The sequence below is a fragment of the Geotrypetes seraphini genome, chromosome 1 (assembly GCF_902459505.1).
Source record: "Geotrypetes seraphini chromosome 1, aGeoSer1.1, whole genome shotgun sequence".
Classification (NCBI taxonomy): domain Eukaryota; kingdom Metazoa; phylum Chordata; class Amphibia; order Gymnophiona; family Dermophiidae; genus Geotrypetes; species Geotrypetes seraphini.
In genome coordinates, this window is record NC_047084.1 from 387982467 (window position 1) to 388005064 (window position 22598).

Genomic DNA, 22598 nt, shown 5'->3' on the forward strand with positions numbered 1-22598 from the left:
CCTCGTGGAAGCAATGGGGGATAGATCCAAGTGGATGCAGCCCTCCTGCAAAGATCCTGCTATATACTCCTTTGCTTAATCTCACCCCAACAAGTTACCGGAGGGCTTTTCAAAACCCAGCACTTTGTCCAGGTTTTTAAAAGCTTTGAAGAAATCAGTGTCGGGCATAAGTGCTTGTGCAAATGCCACCTGATGTAATCGCGTGGATGTCCTTCCTGCCTGACAAGAGCAGGCAGCATGGGTGGAACTGGGGGGCAGGTCTAGGGATCCGGATTTTCTGATTGGAAAGAGCCAGACATAACAGGTCAACCTGGGGACTTGGCCCATACCAAAGCCAGCAGTGGCTGCCAAAGGAAAATTATTCTGGTCTTAATGTGGTACTTTAAAGATCCAGAGGATCCTGCTTGTTCCCAGACCCGATAAAACCGATCCCTCACTTTCCTCCGGAGATCAGTTAGTTCCAGTCTGTTTGCAACCTAGTGAACAACAAATCTAACTCTCGGCTCACACTTAACGCGAGACCTAGAAAAGAGCGTACAAGACACATGCGTCGTAGTACGAGTGCAGAACCGGAAATAACACACTGCTGTTTGGAGATGGCGACGTCCCGAGTTGTTGCGTAATCGCACTAATATGACTGCAGAACCGGCAGACGTCGTGGCGTCGCAGGCTGTGACGTCTTATTTGAGAGCGCGTGCGCGGAACAGTGCAGTACACGCCCCATATGCTTCTCTGGTAGTTTCGGGAGTGAAGGTGGGCAGTAGCGGTAAAATAAAAAAAGAGGGACCCTAATTTGGCGGGTCATTGGGAGTTGGCAACGCTGCTGTATGCTTATGTTAATTCTGTAGCCTTAGTTTTGCAAGTTAAGCGTCGGCGTGCAGGTATAATTACTGGTGCTGTTCAGCCTTTCTGGACAGCGCTGCTGAGTGGCAGAAAAGTTGGCCCGGCCCAGTAGCTGGGTAATTCACTCCCCGCAGATGCTTGTGTTTTTAGCGCAGTGGTTTTACTTGGTTCCTATGTGTAATTTGTCTTTGCAAATATTACGATCCTGTGTTGCGAGTTTTAGCTTGGGAAAAATCTGCACCAAAATCACAACGCTAAATAGTGCATTCAGCAGATATCTGTTTTCAGTAGCCGAAAGTACCTTGAACGTATTATCTTTTTCTCCAAGGTAAACTGAGCCAAAAAAGGTTTAATTGATTTGTCCACGATCACAACGTGCATCATTGAGAGTTGAATCATGACTTTCCTGGTTCTTAGCCTGTTGCTCTACTCATCCACATGCAAATCAGCACAATACCCTAGGTCGTTTAAGAAGCTAGGCCATGGCCTGGGAATAGTTAGTATAACTCAGAATCAGCAATTAGGGGGCCAAAGATTGGTTTTGTTTCGCCCCTCCAACCCATGTATGTGTTCCACTATCCTGAACCATAAAGGCTGACTGAATTTGGTTATGGTGCCAAAACTGGCCCAAAATTCGCTTTCTCCCAGTTTTGATTTTGGGCAAAGGCTTTGACAAAAAATAATCTTTTGTTTTCTGTGGAAGCTGAAATTTTGTGCTTTCTCCTGTTTGTCTTCCGAACTCCTCCCTTCCCTCAATACAGTAGTTGCCCTGCCCACCTGTAGGTGCCCCTCTCAGGCCTATTCTGCAATCCCTGATAGTCTAGGATTGTAGTTGAAGCAGGAATGATCCCCACTCATTTCTGCTATGCTGGCTTAGCTCTCAAAATGGCTGACATGATTTGTAGTGGCAATCTCGGAGTGCACAAGATGTCATGGCTGCTATTTTAAGAGTAGAGCTGACATGGACAAGAGTGACTGAGGATAACTCCTTCTCTGAATATACCACTAGACCACCAGGGATTGTAAGATAGGCAGGGAGGTACTATTTGCTTTTTTTTTTTTTTTTTTTTTTTTTTTTTTTTTTTTTTTGCATGATATAGTTGCAAGTAATGAATTTGTGATATTTCAGTTAATAGAGTTCTCCAAATAAATGCTTTTGATACAAAATTAAGTGAAATTATAGTGAAATGAAGTTTATATATTAGAAAATAATTTTCAAAATGTATTGCTCTTGATTGTAATTTTTCAAAGCATATAGTCCTCACATTTTTTATTCTGAATTGTGCACCAGGTTGGTATAATGTCTGTAGCATAAACCAATGTCTAGACTCCTTTACCATATTTTAGTAAGAATCCATTTTGTGCTTGTCCTTAAGCAGTTTTATAACTAAGGGGTCATTTTACTAAGGTGCGCTAGCTGTTTTAATGCGTGCTAAATGCCACTATATTCTATGGATGCGTTAGCGTTTAGTATGAGCTAAATTGGCTAGCACGCCTTAGTAAAAGGACTCCTAAATGTTTGTTTATTTAATAGACCACCTTTTCTAGCATGTGGACCAAAGTGGTGTACAAAGTACTAAAATAAAATTTGTTGAAAAGAATGCCATTTAAAAACAGGAAAGAACACAATCACACATGCTCAGAGGTAGAAAAAACAACAATATAATGATGTTAAAATTATATTTGTCCATGTCTCCCTGGGTCTCTGACCAGATTATCAAAGAAAAGCAGAAGTTCTTAGGTGGGAGGAAAGTTAAAGGCTCATTCACAAAGAAAAGTCTTGAACAAGGAAACATTCAATGCTACTTTCTCTTATTAACTGCACAGTTTGGGTAAGCATAAAAAGCTGGCATTTCCACAAAGTCTTGAAGGATATTTAACTATATCTGCCTTGACTTGGAAACTTAAACATGCCAGACTTGTTGAGAAATTCTTATTAAAATGGCTCTCCTAGTTGTCAGCCTGTCCTGGGAATGGAGGGTAATAATCTGTGGGCTTAGTAGAGGACTACAAACTCTTACTGATAATCCCCAGAGGGCCTCATTGGTTGTGTGAATGTGAAAAAAAACTTTAGATTTCAGTTTCAGCTGAAACTAGAGATGTTTTGGTTTTGGCTTAAAGTGGTTGGTTTCGATAGCAGTTTCAGTTGGCCTCTACTGAACCATGCTAGGTGTTTGCTCATCTCACTTAATGCAGAATCTTTATTCCACCCTGGAGGTGATTTACAAATTTTGGAAAAGTTTGCCAGGTGTTTGTTGGAGGAGAGGCATGTATAGATGTTGGAGCAGTGGTAGCCCCAACTCAGGACTTGAAGTGGGTTGACTTTTTCTTAGGGCCAGGAGATATACAGGATGTTGCAGTACTTGTTGTCAGCAGTGGATAATCTTGTACCAACTGTTTTGGCTCTTTTTGACTGTTCCCTGCTATCCTGTAGCTGAAGAGACAGCACTAATGCATGCTGCTTTTACTGCTGGTCCAGATATGAGCCATTCTAGCTTTATCTTCTGCCATATAGATGTTGTGGAAACTCAACTTTTCATGGAAAAAGTGTGTGGCCAACAACCACTCGGCTCATATTTATTTATTCTAAAATTTATAGCCCGCAACATCCTGCTATTCTGCACAGGGTATAAAAGAACATATACAGTTATAATATCAAAGACTATTGCTATAGTTGGCAAAAAAAATTATATACAAAGTTACATCTCAATTACGGACAATACTTCAAAATGTTTCAAAACTATATCTTTTATAGGCTGCTGTTGCTTATCAGACATTTCTTCTACTTTTTAGTACTTTGTGCCACTTGGCCAGTAAATTTCCATCCCATTCGATCTTAATAATAACAACAGTTTATATACTTCAGGACCATGAAGTTCTATGTGGTTTACAATGATTAAAAATGCTACAAATTAAGTAGAATTAACAAAGTTAAAAGCTAGTAATTTAATAGCTCTAGAGATCAGTTATTGTGGAATAAGATTGTACTAATCATCTACCTAAGTACTTCAGGAACAGATATGTTTTTAGGTGTTTCCTAAATTCCCCCCTTCAAGAGATTGTTCCCTGTTCTCCCCCCCCTCCCACCCCAACCACCCAAAACCTGGAGCAGCAGCTCAGTGTACAGCATTCACTAATATTAGAAATACAGTAGATGCACGTGTGTAGACAGACAGCAGGTGATCTTTCTTTCATGTGTTCCCTTTATTTCCTTTATGGAGCTTGAAGCAGCCAGGTACAAGAGGGGCCAATCTAACAAGAACCACATTAAAAATCCATGCTGGTGATTTTTTTTTTTTTTTTTTAAGGTTCATGTAGATTTTTATTATGGTGCAGATTTGCATATTGTATCTTATTACATCGTTTGGTAAGCTAATTGCTTAGCCCTGGCATTAAAATATCCATATAAATTTTTTAAAATGGGTTTTTACCATTATTTTATTATGTTGACCTTTGAAAGGGTAGTAGGTTCTGAGAATAGCCTACCAAAACAAAAAAATCTCTGGGAATTGATGTTCCTGATGTCTTTTTTATTGGTTGTTCAGCAAGATAATCCGCAATGTGATAAATGAGGAGAACCCAACATGGTTTGTGTTTCAACCAAAATGTCTTCCTCAGGGATCCCAAGGGAGTCCTTTCAAGAATCTTGTGGATTATTTAATCAAATATCCTGGGGTTCACTTGAAGCTGGCTTCTGCAGTTCTCCAAAGCTGCTTTTCCTCCTCTGCTTCCTCAGGGCTTTGCTACTGGTCCTGTTGGCTGAACAATGAGAGAATTCAAGTATTCTTGGAACTATATAAAGATCAAGGGTCAGAAAAGAGATCAGGGTAGTGGCTGTGATTACAAAAGGGTAGATTTCAAACAATTGCTGAGTGGTGGAATTAACCTGATAATTTATCTGCAGCTGAATATCAAGATAACATCAACCAATTAAAATTAACAGGTTAACTGCATCTGAATATTGGGCATTTCAGAGCAGAGCAACTAGCTGAGACACAATGCCTTTTTTGAGTCAGTAAGCTCAGAAAAGGAAGGGGTACTTTCTAGTTCAAGACTGCCCTGGTGCGGGATATGGTGTTAACTAGATCAGTTTGTTAACATGTCTCAAGAATGCATTTCCCTGACCCTTGTCCTTTCTTTTTTATTTTAATAGAGTAAATCTGTTTGTGTAGTGAAAGGCTGTCTGTGTGTATATAGCATATGTGTGTATAAGAAATATATATTAGGTCTGAGTGGGCTATTTTTAGTAGTGATGTCAGGGGTGTATGGAGGGGTGTTGGCCAGCATGGAGTTGTCCTACATGGACCACCCATGAGAGGGAATAGTATGAGGGGGGTTGTCAGAGGGGTATCAGGAGGAGGTCTATGGAGGTGTGGAGTCGGTATGTGTGTGAGGGGGGAGCCCCCTTTTCTGATGCCATTGGTAGCGGCAGGATAATGACGATTAGCAGGATCTTCCTACCAATTGTTATATCCTATGAATTGTCTTCCTAACAATTTCATCCTACCAATTGTCATATCCTGCGAATTGTCTTCCTACCAGTTGAGATCCCATTTATATTTTGCCAAATTGGGAAGAGGAGGAAATTTCGATCAGCTAAACTTGTGCAGCCAAAATTAGTTTTTAACTGATAAAGAAAAGGCTAAATTGCTTAACAAATATTTCTGTTCTTTGTTCAAGGTTGAAAGCACCTTTCTCTGGACCGATTTCATCCTTTTTATATCTTTTTAAAGGTGCAGTCTCCAGAATTATACACAATATTCTAAATGAGGTCTCGCCAGAGTCTTATACAGAGGCATCAATACCTCCTTTTTCTTATTGGCCATACATCTTCCTAAGCACCCTAGCATCCTTCTAGACTTGTGCCCTCAGAAGACAAATGCGAATAGGGATGGAGTAGTGCAGGGGTGTCAAAGTCCCTTGAGGGCTGCAATCCAATCAGGTTTTCAGGATTTCCCCAATGAATATGCATGAGATCTATTTGCATGCACTGCTTTCATTGTATGCTAATAAATCTCATACATATTCATTGGGGAAATCCTGAAAACCCAACTGGATTGTGGTCTTCAAGGGGGACTTTGACACCCCTGGAGTAGTGGTAGACCTTGATCGATTTTCAGAGGGTTGTGTTCGTGATGAACTGGTTAAATTTAAGGTAGACAAAGTGATGGGGTTGGATGGTGTACATCCAAGGGTGCTGAAAGAACTTAGGGAAGTTTTGGTGGCTCTACTGACTGACCTTTTCAATGCTTCTGTAGAGTCGAAAGTGGCACTAGAGGACTGGAGAAGGGCGGATGTGGTCCCGCTGCACAAAAGTGGAAGTAAGGAAGAAGTAGGGAATTAAGGCCGGTAAGTCTGACTTCTGTGGTAAGCAAATTAATGGAGATGCTTTTAAAACAGAGAATGGTGAAGTTTCTGGAATATACTACTACTATTAATTATTTCTATAGCGCTACCAGATGCACGCAGCACTGTACAAAGTCACAAAGAGTAAGAAAACAGTCCCTGCTTGAAAGAGCTTACAATCTAAACAGGCAAGATAGACAAACAAGATGTCAAGGATACGGTTAAGGGGAACAGTTAATCAGCTGGCTGGGTTGGAGGGCAGAGGAGTAGGGTTAAGGATTGAAAGCTATATCAAAAATGTGGGTCTTCAGTGTACTAAACAAGGGAAGGGAAGGGGCTTGAAGGACTAATTTGGGTAATCTATTCCAGGCATAAGGGGGCAGCCAGACGAAAGGAATGAAGTCTGTAATTGGCAGTGGAGGAGAAGGGAAACATTAAGAGTGACTTATCTGAGGAACGGAGTTCTCTGGGAGGTGTGCAAGGAGAGATATTGAGAGGCAGCAGAATGAACACACTTGTAGGTCAGCAATAAGATCTTGAACTGTATGCAAAGGCAGATAGGGAGCCAGTGAAGTGAATTAAGGAGAGGGGTGACATGAGCGTACTGAGGTTGGTAGAAGATGAATCATGCAGCAGAGTTTTGCATAGATTGCAAGGGGAAGAGGCAACACTGAGGGATACCAGTTAGGAGTAGATTGCAGTAATCTAAGTGTGAGGTTATAAGAGCTTGGACAAGGGTCCGAGTAGTGTGCTCAGAGAGGAAGGGATTAATTTTGGTGATATTGAAAAGATAGAAGCGACAAGTCTTAACAGCATATTGGATATACGTAGAAAATGAGAGGTCAGAATCGAAGATGACTCCAAAGTTGCGAGCAGAGGAGACTGGAACAATGATTTTGTGATGGGAGACTGAATTTTAAGAAAATGTTGAAAACACAATTATTTGCTAATGCCTTCATGTGCTAAATCTATTTGCTGCTGAAGTCTTACCGTCCTGTAAATGTTTTCATGGGATTTGTCATTCTATCTTGTTGAAAAAAGGTTTTAATAATGCAAATGTTAATGCTTTATTGTGTTTGTTCTGTCGAAACATGTTTTAGTATTTTTAATATGTATACATGTAATTTTGTAAACTGCATAGTATTTATTGCGGTATATAAATTTTTAAATAAATAAATATTTACAGAGATGGAGAAAGGAGCAGAGGGTTTATGAGGTAAGAGGAGCAGCTTAGTGTTGGACATATTTAGTTTCAGATGACAGCAAGACATCCAGGCAGCGATGTCAGCCAAACAAGCAGAGACTTTTTCTTGGACTTTAGGTGAAATTTCAGGTGTAGAGAGGTAGCGCTGGGAGTCATCAGCATAAAGATGATACTGGAAGCCAAGGGAGGAGATCAGGGCACCGAGGGAAGAGGTGTAGAGAGAGAGACGAGAAGAGGTCCTAAGACAGAACCCTGAGGTACACCAACTACAAGTGGAGTAGCAGCAGAAGAGGACCCACCAATACATACACTAAAGGTGCGTTGGGAAAGGTAGGAGGCAAACTAGGAGAGGACAGAATCACGGAATCCAAATGAGAACAGCATATCATGGAGTAAGTTGTGATTTACAGTATCAAAGGCAGCAGAGAGGTCAAGAAGGATAAGGAGAGTAAAGGCCCTTAGATCTGGCCAAGAACAAGTCACTGCAGACCTTAGTGAGGGCAGTCTCTGTGGAGTGTTAGGGGTGAAAACCAGATTGTAGAGGATCGAGAATCTGTCAAGTTGAAAGGAAGTCCAGGCGGCGATGGAAAATAGCACGCTCGAGTATCTTGGATAGGAACATGATTTTTAGTAGCAATCCAAACGTCACACAAGAGTATACCTAGGAAAAGGCAACATCTTACATATTGCAGTGAACAGTACAACATCAATACATCCATTGTAAAACTAAACAAGCCAGACTAGTACAGATCAATCCTGAAGTCAGTCCTAACAGAAAACCATGTCTTTTGAACACACAGAAGACAGAAAACACCTTCGCCTAGTATGGAATATGTATTCACAAACTAACCCCTCCCCCTTTACAAAACTGTAGTGTGGTTTTTAAGCCATGGTGGTAACAGCTCTGATGCTCATAGAATTCTGAGCATCAGAGCTGCTACCACTATGGCTGACGCTAAAAAACGCTCCTTAGTTTTGTAAGAGGGGGGATAAAATAGAAATACATAGACAAAGGTTAAATTGAACCAGCAAGAAGCTGGACTCTGCATACAATGCAACACCACAGAAACAGTGACACATGTCTCCTAAAGCAATAAATAAATAAATAGAAAATCTTTTTTCTAACTTTGTCTTCTGTGGTTTCTGCTTTCCTCATCTTCTTGTTACTGTCTTCCTTCCATCCACTGTCTGCCGTCTCTCTGCCCCTATATGGCATCTTCTCTCCTTCTATGCCCCTTCCAGAAACTGTATGCCTCCCCCTTCCATCTCTCCTTTCACCCCCATTGGTCTGGCATCTCTCTCCTCTCCTTCCCTCTCCCACACCTCTCCTCTGCAATCCCTTTCCCTTTTTCTCCTCATTTTCTTTTTCAATTCATTTTCTGCATCTGTCTAGATTACATTCTTGCTACCCTGTCATCAATTTCCTTTTTTACTATCTACCTACAGCTTGCTACCTCTTTCCCTCACCCCCTCCAGTATTTCACTAACTCAATCCTTTTCCCCCCACCATGTGCCCCTTTTCCCCTTCTTCCATCATGTGCCCTCTTTCTCTACCCCTTCCATCTAGTACCTTCTCTTTCTGGACACTTCCATCCAGCATCTGCTCCCCTCTTTCACTCCTCTCCATTTCCTCCTGCATCTGCTCCCTTATCTTTCCCATCCACACTTCCATCCAGCATAGGCTCCCCCTCTACCCTCCCCACTACCATCCAATGTCTGCCCTTTCTAGCTCTCCATCCACCTCTCTTCAATTAGCATCTACCCCTTCTCTCTCCCTTCCCCCCACTTCCATCAGCATCTTCCCCCTTTCTTTCCCTTTTCATGCACACCAATTCCATCAGCACCACCCTTCCATACATCCCTGCCCCCTTTCTCTCCCTCCACCCTTCCATACCACTCTTCCATACCAGCAGTCCTGTTCCCGTCTCTCCCTTCATGCAGCAAGGTCCCACGATGACTGTAGCTGCCGGTCCTCCACACTCCGACGTACTTGCTCTGGAGCAGAGTCGGCAGCCACGCTGAGGTGCAGGAAGGTCCCGCGATGACTACATCTGCTGGCTTTGATCCGGAAGAAGTAAGTTACGTCGGAGGGGGTGGACCCAGTAGATGCAGGGAGTTGCGGCTAGGTCCCGTGATGACTGAGTCTGCCGGGTCCACCCCCTCTGATGTAACTTCCGGAGCAGAGCTGGCAAACGTAGTCATCGCAGGACCTTCCTGCACCTCAGAGCAAGTATGTTGGAGGGGGTGCACCGGCAGCCACGCTGAGGTGCAGGTCCTGTTGCAAAGTAGGGCAGGACGTTCCGGACCTGGCTGGCTGTGCATCCCCCCTAGGGCGTGCACCCGGGGCGGTCCGCCCCCTCCCCCCTTGGTACACCACTGACCAGTGGTGTGCCTCAAGGTTCTGTTCTTGGGCCTATTCTTTTTAACATTTTTATAAACAATATTGCTGAAGGACTGTCAGTTAAGATTTGCCTCTTTGTGGATAATATGAAGAAAGACCTAGTGAAGCTTGAAGAATGGTCTGAAATTTGGCAGCTAAAATTTAATGCTAAGAAATGCAAGGTCATGCATTTGGGCTGCAAACCCCCAAAGAAACAGTAGGCGGTGAAGAGCTTATGTGCACGACAGAAGAGCGGGGCTTGGGTGTGATTGTATGCGATGATCTTAAGGCCAAACAGGTTGAAAAGGTGACGACGAAAGCTAGAAGGATGCTAGGGTGCATAGGAAGCTATATGGCTAGTAGGAAAAAAGGAAATATTGATGCCTCTGTATACGACTGGTGAGACCTCATTTAGAATATTGTGCACAATTCTGGAGGCCGCACCTTCAAAAATTTATAAAAAGGATGGAGTCGGTCCAGAGGAAGAATGCTAAAATGGTGTGTGGTCTTCATGATAAGGCGTATGGGGACAGACTGAAGGCGTATGGGGACAGACAATCTGTATAATTTGGAGGAAAGGCGGGATAGGGGGAGATATGATAGTCATTTAAATACCTACATAATATAAATGTGCATGAGTCGAGTCTCTTTCATTTGAAAGGAAACTGTAATGAGAGTGCATAGCATGAAGTTAAGAAGTGATAGGCTCTGGAGTAATCTGCAGAAATACTTTTTTATGGAAAGAGTGGTAGATGCATGGAACAGTCTCCAAGAAGAGGTGGTGGAAACAGAGACTGTGTCTGAATTCAAGAGGGCCTGGGATAGGCATGTGAGATCTCTCAGAAAGAGATAATGGTTACTGTGGATGGACAGACTAGATGTGCCATTTGGCCTTTATCTGCTGTCATGTTTCTATTATATCTCCCCTCTCCCACCTTTCCTCCAAAAAGTATACATTAGAGAATGACACGGTAACCCGCAGGAACGTGAAGGGGGGGAAGTCTGGTTGCCCTGTGTACAGGGACAAGGCCATTCACCTGAATGGCCTTGTCCCTGCAGTAAAGTATCTGCTGCAAGTTGCCTCCCTTATCAGCCCCTCGTGGTCAGCAGCCCTCTTCATGATCATGCAGTCTAGCAGCCTCCCCCTCCCTCCCTTGCTATCATGTGGTACAGCAGCCTCCTTCCTGATCACCAGCAGCAACCCCCCCCCCACCCACAAACCTGTGACTTCTGGGCTGTCTGCTTTTTCGCACCTCCTGGGGCTGGCCTATCAGACTCTTCATAGCTTCGAGCAGGCAGGGCTGCTCCGACTGGAACCTTAATGTCGCTGAGGGGCTGACCCAGGCAATCCCTGCCTGGTGTTGGGGGAGGGCAGACAGGGCAGCTGCCCTGGGCCCCGCAGTCCGGGCATCTCTTCCTCTCGTCGGGGCATCTCCCTTCCCTTCACCTTCGCTTGTGCTTTTCAGTTTTCTCTCTCTGAGCGGCCTGGACACTCCCTTCTCACAAATTGTGCCCTGAAACTTCTCTGACGTGAGCCACCCGTGCGGAAACAGGATGTTGTGTCAGAGAAGAAGGTTTGGGATAGCCGCATGTGACTTCTGAGAAGGCTGCAGTCTCCGGGCTGCTCAGAGAGAGAAAACTTTGATTCTGAAAAGCGCCGCAAAGGTGACAGGAAGGGAGAGAGATGGCCCAAGTAGGGAAGAGGTTGAGTGGTGCTGAAGGGAAGTAGAGGTAGGGGAGAAGGGAACATATGCAGAAGGGGAGAGGGGGAGGGGAGAGAGGAACAGACGATGAAGGGAAATGGGGAGGAGAGGGGGGAGCAGTTGCTGGATGGAAGTGGGGATTGAGAGGGAGCAGACACTGCATCGAAGTGGGGAGTTGAAAGAGAGGGGAACAGACGCTGAGAGGAGAGAGAGGGGAGCACATAATGGATGGAAGGAGGGGATAAATAACAAAGGACACATGCTGGATTGGGGGAAGAGGACAGAGTTAGTGAGATACTGGAAGGGGTGAGAGAAGAAGGTGGCAAGCTGTAGGTAGACACAATGAAAGGAAAATTGAGGACTGGAAAGTAAGAAAGTAGACGAGGTAGAAAATAAATTGAAAAGGAAGAGCCAGAAAAGGAAGGGAGAGGAGAGAGAGATACCAGAGCATTGGGAGATTGGGAGGAGACATACCAGAACTGAAGGGTGGAAAGGAGGAGAGAGATGCTAAAAACCACCTGGTGGAGGGAGTGAGAGATGGAAGGGAAGAAGACAGAAATGCCAGATCATGGAGGATTGGAGGGAAGAAAATGGGTGCCAGACCAATGGGAGAGATGGAAGGGAGAGGCAGACAGTTTCTGGTAGAGGCATAGAAATAGAACAGATGCCATATGGAAGAGGCAGAGAGAAGGCAGAGACAGTGGATGGAAGGAAGAGGCGAGGAAAGCAGAAACCAACCAACAAAGGTAGGAAAAAAAATTATATTTCTTTTCTTTTTCTTTTTTTTGCTTTAGGATAAAGTAGTATTGTAGCTGTGTTGATAAACGTTTATAAACAAAGCCCTGCCAGCTGCAATCTTTTCCTCTAGTTTGGCAGCCAGAACTCTGATTTATAAAGTGACAATTGTACAGAATATTTTCTTTTTATACTTTAATAAAATAAGTTCAGTATAAAACTGTTTGAGGCTATGCGGATAGGATCAGATGGTTTGCAGGGATGGGGACCAAGCTCATGGGACAGGGCGGAGATGGTGACTGAGCTCAAGGTGATGGGGCAGAGATGGGGACCGAGCTCACTGGGGCAGGGACATGGACCGAGTTTGCGGGGACGGAGCAGAGACGGAGAGAAATTTTTTCCCCATGTCATTCTCTAGTATACATCTTTGTCTGTCCCCATATGCTTTATGATGAAGACCACTTATCATTTTAGTAGCCTTCCTCTGGACCAACTTGCATTCATGCCCATTAGAAGGAGGTTTATGGATCAAGCTAGAAAGACAGGAAGAAAAGAGAGGTGAGGAAGGGTAGCAGCAGTACTTCATGAACAATTCTGCTTTCATTTTGCAGCACCGCCTTTCATGGCCTCATTATATTAAATACCTTGTGATATTGTAGTGGCAAATTTTTGCTGTCATGTTCTAAAAGCTATCTGTTGTGAGATAATAGAATAGGTCTTTAACCTCACGTTTTTTTTCATTGCCTTAAAAGGGAAATGTTAGGCACATAGAGACTTAGTTTCAGCTGAACATAGGGAGCTCTGCCTTCTGTCTTCAAAAGTCTAAAGCATTGGTTCTCAATTCTGTCCTCAGAACACACCTAGGCAGTCAAATTTTAAGGACAATAACATTCTTTTTACCACCTGGAAAACCTTAAAATTCATGAGTAACTTAACATCTATACCGGTACAACAGTCCACATGTCAATCCTTATGGTTGAACAAGATTCAAATTGGCGAGTTTAAGATCATCTGGAAGCATTAGATGTAGGCAGGTATACGTACTTTAGATGATGTAATATAAAATGGAAAAATACTTGATTTTTCACGAATGCAACAATCATTCGGTATCTCAAAGTCCCAAGCGTGTAAGTGGTTGCAATTGAAGCAGGCCATTCAGAAAAGGTTAAAGGATCAGTATAGCTTTCCGGGCCTATGCTTCCAGACAGATTTCCTAGGGCATTAGGCTGCCAAGTAGTATAAATTAATATCGGAATATTTGAACAAGAAACCAAAAACTAGTCTGAGAGACATTTGGAGCATTGAGATTAAGCAGCAGATTCTGCTTCTCAATGGCTACGGATTTGGACTTGGAGGATGAGATGTACAACATCAGCATCTATGAGACAAACATGTTTTTGGGGGTTTTTTTTGTTACATAGTAGTTTCTGGACCCCTGTTCGTTTGCAAAAATTAGATAGTTCTAAATCTAATAGATGCTGGCACTTTCATCTAAACATAGGGACACTGGATCATTTGTTCTATTGTCCTTTGATACTCAACTTTTGGAGATCATTATGGGGACAGTCTAATACTGGAGTCATCGATTCCATTGACATATGATGTAGTCGTATGTGGGATGATATTTCATCATAAACCTCCCCTTGGACAGATATAAATATCGACTTTTCCTTATTACGACCGGGATAGCCATGCAAATGGTTACTCGCAATTGGAAAAATTGGGATAGCCTTAGTTTTACTTTTTGGTGGGCGAATTTATGCTTATGTTATAAGTATGAGAAGATGAACGCTGACATGCTGGGGCATAATAAGTTATTCAAGTTAGTTTGGGGTCCATTGACGTCTTTTGTGTCTTCGTTATAGTTGTCTTATCTTTTAGCACACACACATCCGTGGGAGGGGGGGTATCTCTTGTTTGGTTTTATTCACTGATGGAAAATGTTGGATGGGAGAGGGGTTTTTATTTTTCCTGTATTGTTACTGATTGATAAGTGCTTATTATGATTATTAATATATGTATATTTATTGTTTTGTACTTTTTGTTAGCTTTGAAAACTTAATAAAGATTTAAAAAAAAAGAATAGGTCTTTAACCTCAACTTTTTTTTCATTGCCTTAAAAGGGAAATGTTAGGCGCACAGAGACAGTCCCTGCTCCATGAAACTTAGTTTCAGCTGAACATAGGGAGCTTTGCCTTCTGTCTTCAAAAGTCTAAAGCAGGGGTTCTCAATTCTGTCCTCAGAACACACCTAGTCAGTCAAGTTTTCAGGATACCCACAATGAATATGCATGACATAGATTTGCACAGAATGGAGATAGTGTTTCCAGATATATCTCATGCATATTCATAGTGGATATCTTGAAAACTTGACTGGCTAGGTGTGTCGGAAGGACTGGGTTGAGAATCCCTGACCTAAAGGGATAGAAATGTCAGAGGGGTAGGTGTGGAACTAGAAAGGAATGAGGTGTATTCTGTACCACCATACTTTTACAGTCAGTACCTCCCTCTGGATTGCACAGTAAATTTGAGACTCATATGGGTTAAATTTAGCATACCTTAAAAAGCGCTTCTCGAAAGAATCTTAACGTGTCCTTCTACTCACTACCCTTCCTATTCTCATCTTTGTTCCTCACTATCTTTCTCAGTACCCATAACTTTCCATGGCAAAAATTACTCTTGTATGAGTGGGATTTTTATAATCACATTTTCAGGAGGTACCGAAACAAATTTTTATTGAACATAAGAATTGCCACTGCTGGGTCAGACCAGTGGTCCATCGTGCCCAGCAGTCCGCTCCCACGGTGGCCCCTAGGTCAAAGACAGTGCCCTAACTGAGACCAGCCCTACCTGTGTATGTTCGATTAACTTTGTCTTGAATCCCTGGAGGGTGTTTCCCCCCTATAACAGCCTCTGGAAGAGCGTTCCAGTTTTCCACCACTCTCTGGGTGAAGAAGGACTTCCTTACGTTTGTACAGAATTGATCCCCTTTTAACTTTAGAGAGTGCCCTCTCGTTCTCTCTACCTTGGAGAAGGTGAACAACCTGTCTTTATCTACAGTATCTTGAATGTTTCGATCATATCCCCTCTCGGTCTCCTCTTTTCAAGGGAGAAGAGGCCCAGTTTCTCTAATCGCTCGCTGTACGGCAACTCCTCGAGCCCCTTAACCATTTTAGTCGCTCTTCTCTGGACCCTTTCGAGTAGTACCATGTCCTTCTTCATGTATGGCAACCAGTGCTGGATGCAGTATTCCAGGTGAGGGCGTACCATGGCCCGGTACAGCGGCATGATAACCTTCTCTGATCTGTTCATGATCCCTTTCTTAATCATTCCTAGCATTCTGTTCTCCCTTTTCGCCGCCACCACACATTGCGTGGACGGCTTCATCAACTTGTCGACCAGTATTCCCAAGTCTCTTTCCTGGGGTGTCTCTCCAAGTACCGCCCTGGACATCCTGTGTTCGTGTATAAGATTTGCCATTTTGCAGCCTATTTCTTGAGTGTGTTTGTCACGTTGTAGATCTTCGCAATCCACTGTTCTGAATAACTTAGTATCGTCTGCAAATTTAATCACCTCACTTGTCGTGCCAATTTCCAGATCATTTATAAATATGTTGAAGAACACGGGCCAAAGCACTGAACCCTGCGGCACTCCACTGGTGACGCTTTTCTAGTCCAAGTATTGTCCATTTAATCCCACTCTCTGTTTCCTATCTACCAGCCAGTTTTTAACCCACGTGAGTATTTCACCCTCGATTCCATGGTTCGCAATTTTTCAAAGTAGTCGTTCATGTTGAATCTAGTCTAACACTTTCTGAAAATCCAGATATACAATGTCAACCAGGTCACCTTTGTCTATCTGCCTGTTTACTCCCTCGAAGAAGTGCAGCAAGTTCATCAAGCATGCTGGCTGTTTCTCATCAAATTGTATCCTTCAAGGTGCTCAATGATGCAGTCCTTTATCATTGCCTTTACCATCTTTCCCGGTACTGAGGTCAGACTCACTGGTCTGTAGTTTCCTGGATCACCCCTCAAACCTTTCTTGAAGATTGGCGTAATATTCGCCACCTTCCAGTCTTACGGAATCCTTCTTGATTTGATCGACAGATTGGCTATTAGTTGAAGCAGACAAATTGCTTATAAATTTTCAGAGAAAATTAACTTTTGTCAGTAAAATCCTATTATGTACTGAAAATAGATATTTAACATAGAGAGATGTCATTAGACTCCTAACTGTGTTGGCGCAGTTCATTGAAAAAGATGTTTGACTTTCATTAGTCTAGAATGCAGTGTGGTAGTGTTGGAAAATTTTTCTGCATAAAAAATAATAATAAGTGTTGACTTCTTAAGGAAGATATGAACTATGTTTTCTTATGATAAATAATGTTTTTTATTTTGCTTGATTTAAATGTATTATTTATGAATCTAGCTTGTGCATCAAACAGATAATGTACAGCTCTGCGGCTTGTGTGTATATTTTCATTTTTCTTCTAGGTCTAGATGCTTGAAGCTTGGAATGGACGAATATCAGGCAGAAGTTGTGAGTCTGAAGCTGGAGGATGACTCAGTTATTGAAGGAATAAGTGACCAAGTGCTGGTGGCTGTTGTTCTCAGTCTCACATTCATTGCTGGATTAGTATATCTGCTTGTAAGGTAAGATTACTATTAGAAGAATAAATAACAGCAAACAAGGACATGAAAGGCATTTTCATATATGAATTTTCTAGTGCTTTTCAACTTAGATTCTATTGAAAATTGCCCCACCATTATCGGATGATAATAGAAGAAATGCAGGCTCATGCTGCTTCTCAAAGTTTGAACCTGATTGAATTTGTGTGCAAAACCAGTCCTAAGTGTTTGCTGAAAAGCACAAAGCGTTTTAAGATATACAGTGGTACCTCGGTTTACGAGTGCACTGGTTTGCGAGTGTTTTGCAAGACGAGCAAAACATTTGCAAAATCGGTCCCTCGGAAACCGAGCATGGCTCGATTTACGAGTGCCCCCCTCGCAATCCGGCACCCCCCCCCCCCCGACGCAATTGGGCACCCCCCCGCCACGATCCGGCACCTCCCCCCCGACGCTTCTTACAACAACAATAAAAGACATCAGCTGTACCACGCCGAAAACATCTGTTCACACCATTCGAGGACCATGCTTCCCTCCCCGGTCCAACATGTCTCCCCCCCTCTCTCTCAAAGCCGCTTGCCCTTCCCTCCTCCTCCCGTCAAACTAATACAGTACCTGAGATCGCCCACCACCAGCCCTGCAACTTTCCTTCTCCAGCGCAGCATCCCCTCAAATTCACTGTCTCTCCTTCGGATATGTCCAGCCTTGCCGGAAACAGGAAGTTGCGTCAGAGAAGGCAGGCTGAAGGAGATTTGGAAGACTTTTGCGCCAGAAGAGAGCAGGACCCTGGAGAAAGGAAGCGGCGGGATTTGTAGCGGGGATCTGAAAGACAAGGTGGAAACAGAGCGTAACACGGGAATGGGGATTTGCTGGAATTGAAGGTACAAGCCTCTCGGTGATTAACTACCTACCCGGGGGTCCTTCAAGACGTCTAAATACCGCCTCGAGGCATAAAAGCACTCTGGGCCAACTTGCTTTGCGGGTAAGAAGCGTAGGGGGGGTGGCGGGGGATGCCCAATCGCTTCGGGGGGGGGGGGTGCCGGATCACAGGGGAGGGCCTTCGGGGGGAGCAATGCTGGTTCTCGGGGGGGGGAACGCATCAAAGCGAGTTTCCATTATTTCCTATGGGGAAACTCGCTTTGATAAATGAGCATTTTGGATTACGAGCATGATCCTGGAACGGATTATGCTTGTAATCCAAGGTACCACTGTACAGTTTAAGAAACAACTCAGTCTGATATCATGAATTCATAGTGCATTTAAATATTTCACACTTCTGAAGAAGAAAGCTAGCTAGCTGTTTATCAGTGGTGCACACCATAGTATTTTATTATTGTCATAAGGGATTTAGAGAGAATGCATTTTTCTTTCATCAACAGCAGATGAATCCAGAGACTAGTGGGGATTACAGCCATCAACAAGCAGGTGGAGATAGAGAGCACTTGATTTATCCTTGGGCAGGGGTAGGCAATTCTGGTCCTCGAGAGCCACAGGCAGGTCAGGTTTTCAGGATATGCATGAGATAAATTTGCATCTCAATGAGGCAGTGCATGCAAATCCATCTCGTACATATTCATTGTGGATATCCTGAAAACCTGACCTGCCTGTGGCTCCCGAGGACCGGAAATATCTTGGATACACAATCTCCTGGCCAACCAGTATATTCTATCTCCAATAGGCTGATGGATAGGTTTCTCACAGCTCCTGGATTCTACAGTGGATTTCAGCCAGGCTTGTCTGCAGCTACCAGTACCAGTTTCCTGGATCTGAAAAATGGCTGTTATCGTTCTGATTCCTGGTTTCGGCTTCAGTAGAGCCTAGGGGTGTTGGTCATACTGAGCCAACTTTAGGGGCAACACCTGGGCCCACCCAGGTCCCTTCCTCGCCCTCCCAGCTGGCTTAGACCTCAGTAGAGAGAAATGTTCCTGTGGCTTAGTCCTCAGTAGAGAAAAATGTTCCTGTGCAGGTTTCAGTGGTTTAGGCTGCAGTAGAGAAATGTTCCTCAAGCCCTGTGGCTTGAGGCCTCGGTGGAGGAATGGGCCTAGGCATGTTCCTGTGGCTTGGGGCCTCGGTTGAGCTGTGAGATGGGGGCTGTACAGTGCCATTGGGGGGGGCAACACCTGGGCTCCTCCCTCCCTTCCCCCCTCCCTCCTTGAAGAACCTGGATACCTAGGTCCCATAAGCTCCTACTCCTTTGCTGCAAAAGGCAGCCGAAGCTGCTTCAGCCATAATCATGCGTGGCCCCTTTCTTGCAGCTAGGGTGGGCAGCAGCGGGTGATAGGAGGCCCTGAGGGCGGTCAGCCAAGGCCTTTCCCTCTCGCTTTGAAAGGGGGGGAGGACCATTGCTGCAGTTGCCGGCACCTCCATTGTCAGTCTTTCTCCTCTCGGAGCAGGGACACCGCCTCCGGCAGTGATGCCTTTGTCCTCACTATTCGGTAGGCCCCAGGAGGTTGGCCTTTGCCTGGGCGCCACTTCGCTTGCGGCCTAGTGTACCTTATTTAATCCCGGCCAGCTGACAGCTGGGGCTAGGCTAGTTGCGGGCTAGTTTGCAGCTCTTTCTCTCTGGATCAGAGTTTTTCTTTTCACTCCTTCTGGGTCATGCATGTGGAGGAGTGAGATAAAAGTTGGATTATCTGTCTCAGTGTCTGAAGTTTTCTCTGTATCTCGTTGGGGCTCTGGGAAAGGCACTTGTCACTTCGGGACCCAGGCACAATTTTGGTGTCTTGCCTCTTCTCTAACATTCTTCTTGACTTTGGTCAGCAGTTTGCCTCCTGTGGGAGCCTAATGATTTGTGCTTCAGAGGGCTTCAGTTAGAGGAGGAGTCTTCCCTTGTCCCGTTTCCAGGCTTGATGCCCTAGATCAGTGGTTTTCAACCCTGTCCTGGGGGCCCCCCAGCCAGTCAGGTTTTCAGGATATCCCTAATGAATATGCATGAGAGAGATTTGCATATAATGGAAGTGACGGGTATGCAAATCTCTCTCATATTCATTTGGGGGTTAGGGATTTCCTGTTTGCTGGTTTATTTCTTTCCCTACATTTGGATTGCTTTGGTACTTCCCACTAGTCTCTGGATTCATCTGCTGTTGATGACAAGGAAGGTAAAATTATATTCTTACCTGATAATTTTCTTTCCTTTAGTCACAGCAGATGAATCCAGAGCCCCACCCTGTTGCGGGGTCTTGTCACTCTCAGGTGCAGTTTTAGCATGCTTTTAGTTGAAATTGCATTCTCTAATTTGTAGCATCAATGTGCACGTGTGAGGGAATGAAGTTGCATATGTGTCTTTTAATTCATATGTCTCATGCCTTTATGTGCTTTACTTTGTGTTTTAATTCAACTGGTTTGAGAAGACCTATACTGGTTGACCAGGAGGCTGTGCATCCAAGATATAACCAAAGATAAATCAAGTGCTCTATCGCCACCTGCTGGTTGATAGATGTAATCCCCAGTAGTCTCTGGATTCATCTGCTGTGACTAAAGGAAAGGAAATTATCAGGTAAGGACATAATTTTACCTTCCTTCAGGTGGTGTCGTCATGTGGATTGCTTTTTTGCCAATGCCACAAAAGTAATGAATTGCCTTCTTTGTAGGCTATGATCTCACTATCTTAAGATTTTCTTAAGATTTAATCTGTAGCATCTGTAGCACCAGTTTTCTCTATGGAATTTATGAGCCTGCTGTATGGACCTGGTGGTTCAGTGGTGGGCCGGGAAAGGAGGAATCCCTCCCGTCTCCTTTCCCGGCTGACTATGACAATTTTTTTACCTCCCTCATGTCTCCCCCCTTATACCTTTTTGAATTCCTGGTGGTCCAGTGGTGTACCAGGCAGGAGGGTGCTTTCTGCGCTCCTGCCGGTTCTGAGCTTCTCCCTGAATGGCTGTCTTGAGTTCTCGCGGTAAAGCAGTTTACCGGGCAGGATTGAGCTTTCTTTGCTCCTGCTGGGCGCTGATTCGCTCACTGATTGGCTGCAACGAGTTCTCGTGGGACTTGTGAGAACTCGCAGCAGCCATTCAGGGAGCAGCTCGGGGCCAGGCAGGCATGTGGAAAGCTCACTCATGGCAGGTACATCACTGGACCACCCTTGGATTTGATCTCTCCTCCCACATAAGTGACACAGTCTCTGCTTGCTGTGCCCCCACCCCAATCCCAGTTCCAATGCACAATATCGGCTTTCTTTGTTAATCATCTCATCCTCATAGCACACTTTTAGCTTGCTCCCTCATGCCCATCCCCATCTCCATTGTACTTTCCTTCACTTTTCCCCCCATCATCTTATGGCACAGTCAGTCACCATCATCAGTTGTTCTACTCTTTTCTTCCCTCCCCAGCTGAGATTGCATGGCAAGAAGATGAGGGCCCCTTCCTCTTCCTGTGCCATCCTAGTCCCAACTATTTATTTGAATCATTGGGCTATCCAAAGGCCTGCACGGTTAAAATAACCAGTTTGGTCTAGCCTGGCAGAGGAAGGGACTTAAAATGCAGCTGTTTACTTACTCCACCTCTTGGCTGCTTGTCTCAGCAAGGAAGGGAGAGAGTGAGTGAAAAGAGGAGCTGCCTGTACCATATTTTGCACTGGATGTGCAGAATTCTGCATGACTACAGTTCAGAATTCCCCCAGAAATATTAACAAGTGGTGGTCTTTCTTTTTTTTTTTTTTTTTTTTTAAATCTTTCCAACCCAATTGAAGTTAGAAAGAATTATATAAAAACAGTTCAGTTGCATTTACTCTGGATTCCATATGTGAGGTGATTTATCCCTTCCCCTGAACCAGCCCCCTATATAGGCAGTTCACAGATCAGTGGTGTTCTCTGCAAGCAAACTGTGCAGAGGGGTTCTGATCTGCTGTGCTTAGCCTTTTGCTTTCTTGCGTTAGAAATTTGTTTTTTCAGAGGTTTTAGTGCCCTGTGACCCCATTCTGGGAGATTCTCTGCCTGGGAAAGGGTGCAGACCTGCTGTGCCATTCTGCGGCTCTGCAGGGCAAACCTTTGAGTTGGCCTGGAGAACCAGCCTGCTGTGTTGTCTTCTGGGCTCGGGGTCCATTCCCCTGGGAGCCGGCTTGCCTTCTGGGTTTCTCAGTGGTTTGAGCACAGGCTATGGGCATCCTGAGTAAGAGCCCTTGGGGTATCAGGGCACTGGTGTGTGTTTACTCACCCCTGTCGTGCTCTGAGCTCCCTTGGGGGTGAGTGGTGGAGATCGGTCCATCCAGCTTGCAGCCCAAAGAGTCTGTGGTCTGGAAGAATTGCTGGAAGTATCTGAGGCAGAAAAGTCCTTTCCTCCATTCAGCTGCATTGAAAAAAGCTGCAGGCAGATACCAACTGACTGTGAGTAAACCCCCATTCATTCCTATGGGAGAATCGGGCTGGGTCAGAAAATCCCAAACTTGAAGTTTTCTGGGGTTAGGGCTCAGGTCTCCACCTCAAAACCCCCTATTTCTATGTTTATGAACTTTAGAAAAGTTTCCACAGGCTATTTTTGGTGCAATTTTACTGGTGGCGGCCATCTCGGATTTCAAGCAATCTTTTTTTCAAAAGCCTCTATCTGTCTGAAAACCCCCTGATTTTGCTTCCAATCAACTGGGATAGACTCTTGAGGGGGTGAGGATGTGAATTCTTGTCAAATATGTGCCAAGTTACCAGCAGAAGAGCATCTGTGTACTGCGTGCCATAGTGAATGCAAGGGAGGGGTGGGGGGCCTCAGGCTTGGCTTCATACTTGTCCTCAAGGACAGATGAGCCTCTATAGGTCTGGGAAATGGGTAAAAAAT

At 44.3% G+C, this 22598-nt stretch overlaps 1 protein-coding gene across 4 annotated transcripts in view; it reads left to right on the forward strand.

The window, feature by feature from the left end:
- Positions 1-549: 549 nt before the first annotated feature.
- Positions 550-22598, forward strand: part of RNF170 (ring finger protein 170) — a 117938-nt gene continuing 95889 nt past the window's right edge. Inside the window, exons 1-3 of one of the 4 annotated variants that reach the window (XM_033916900.1) lie at positions 779-881; positions 6102-6192; positions 16704-16862. In XM_033916900.1, the coding sequence (XP_033772791.1) occupies positions 16726-16862 (137 nt within the window). In that variant the 5' untranslated portion in view covers positions 779-881; positions 6102-6192; positions 16704-16725. Of the gene's footprint in view, positions 754-778; positions 882-6101; positions 6193-16703; positions 16863-22598 lie in introns of those variants that run through there. The other 3 variants (XM_033916908.1, XM_033916915.1, XM_033916925.1) reach the window with 3 other exon arrangements.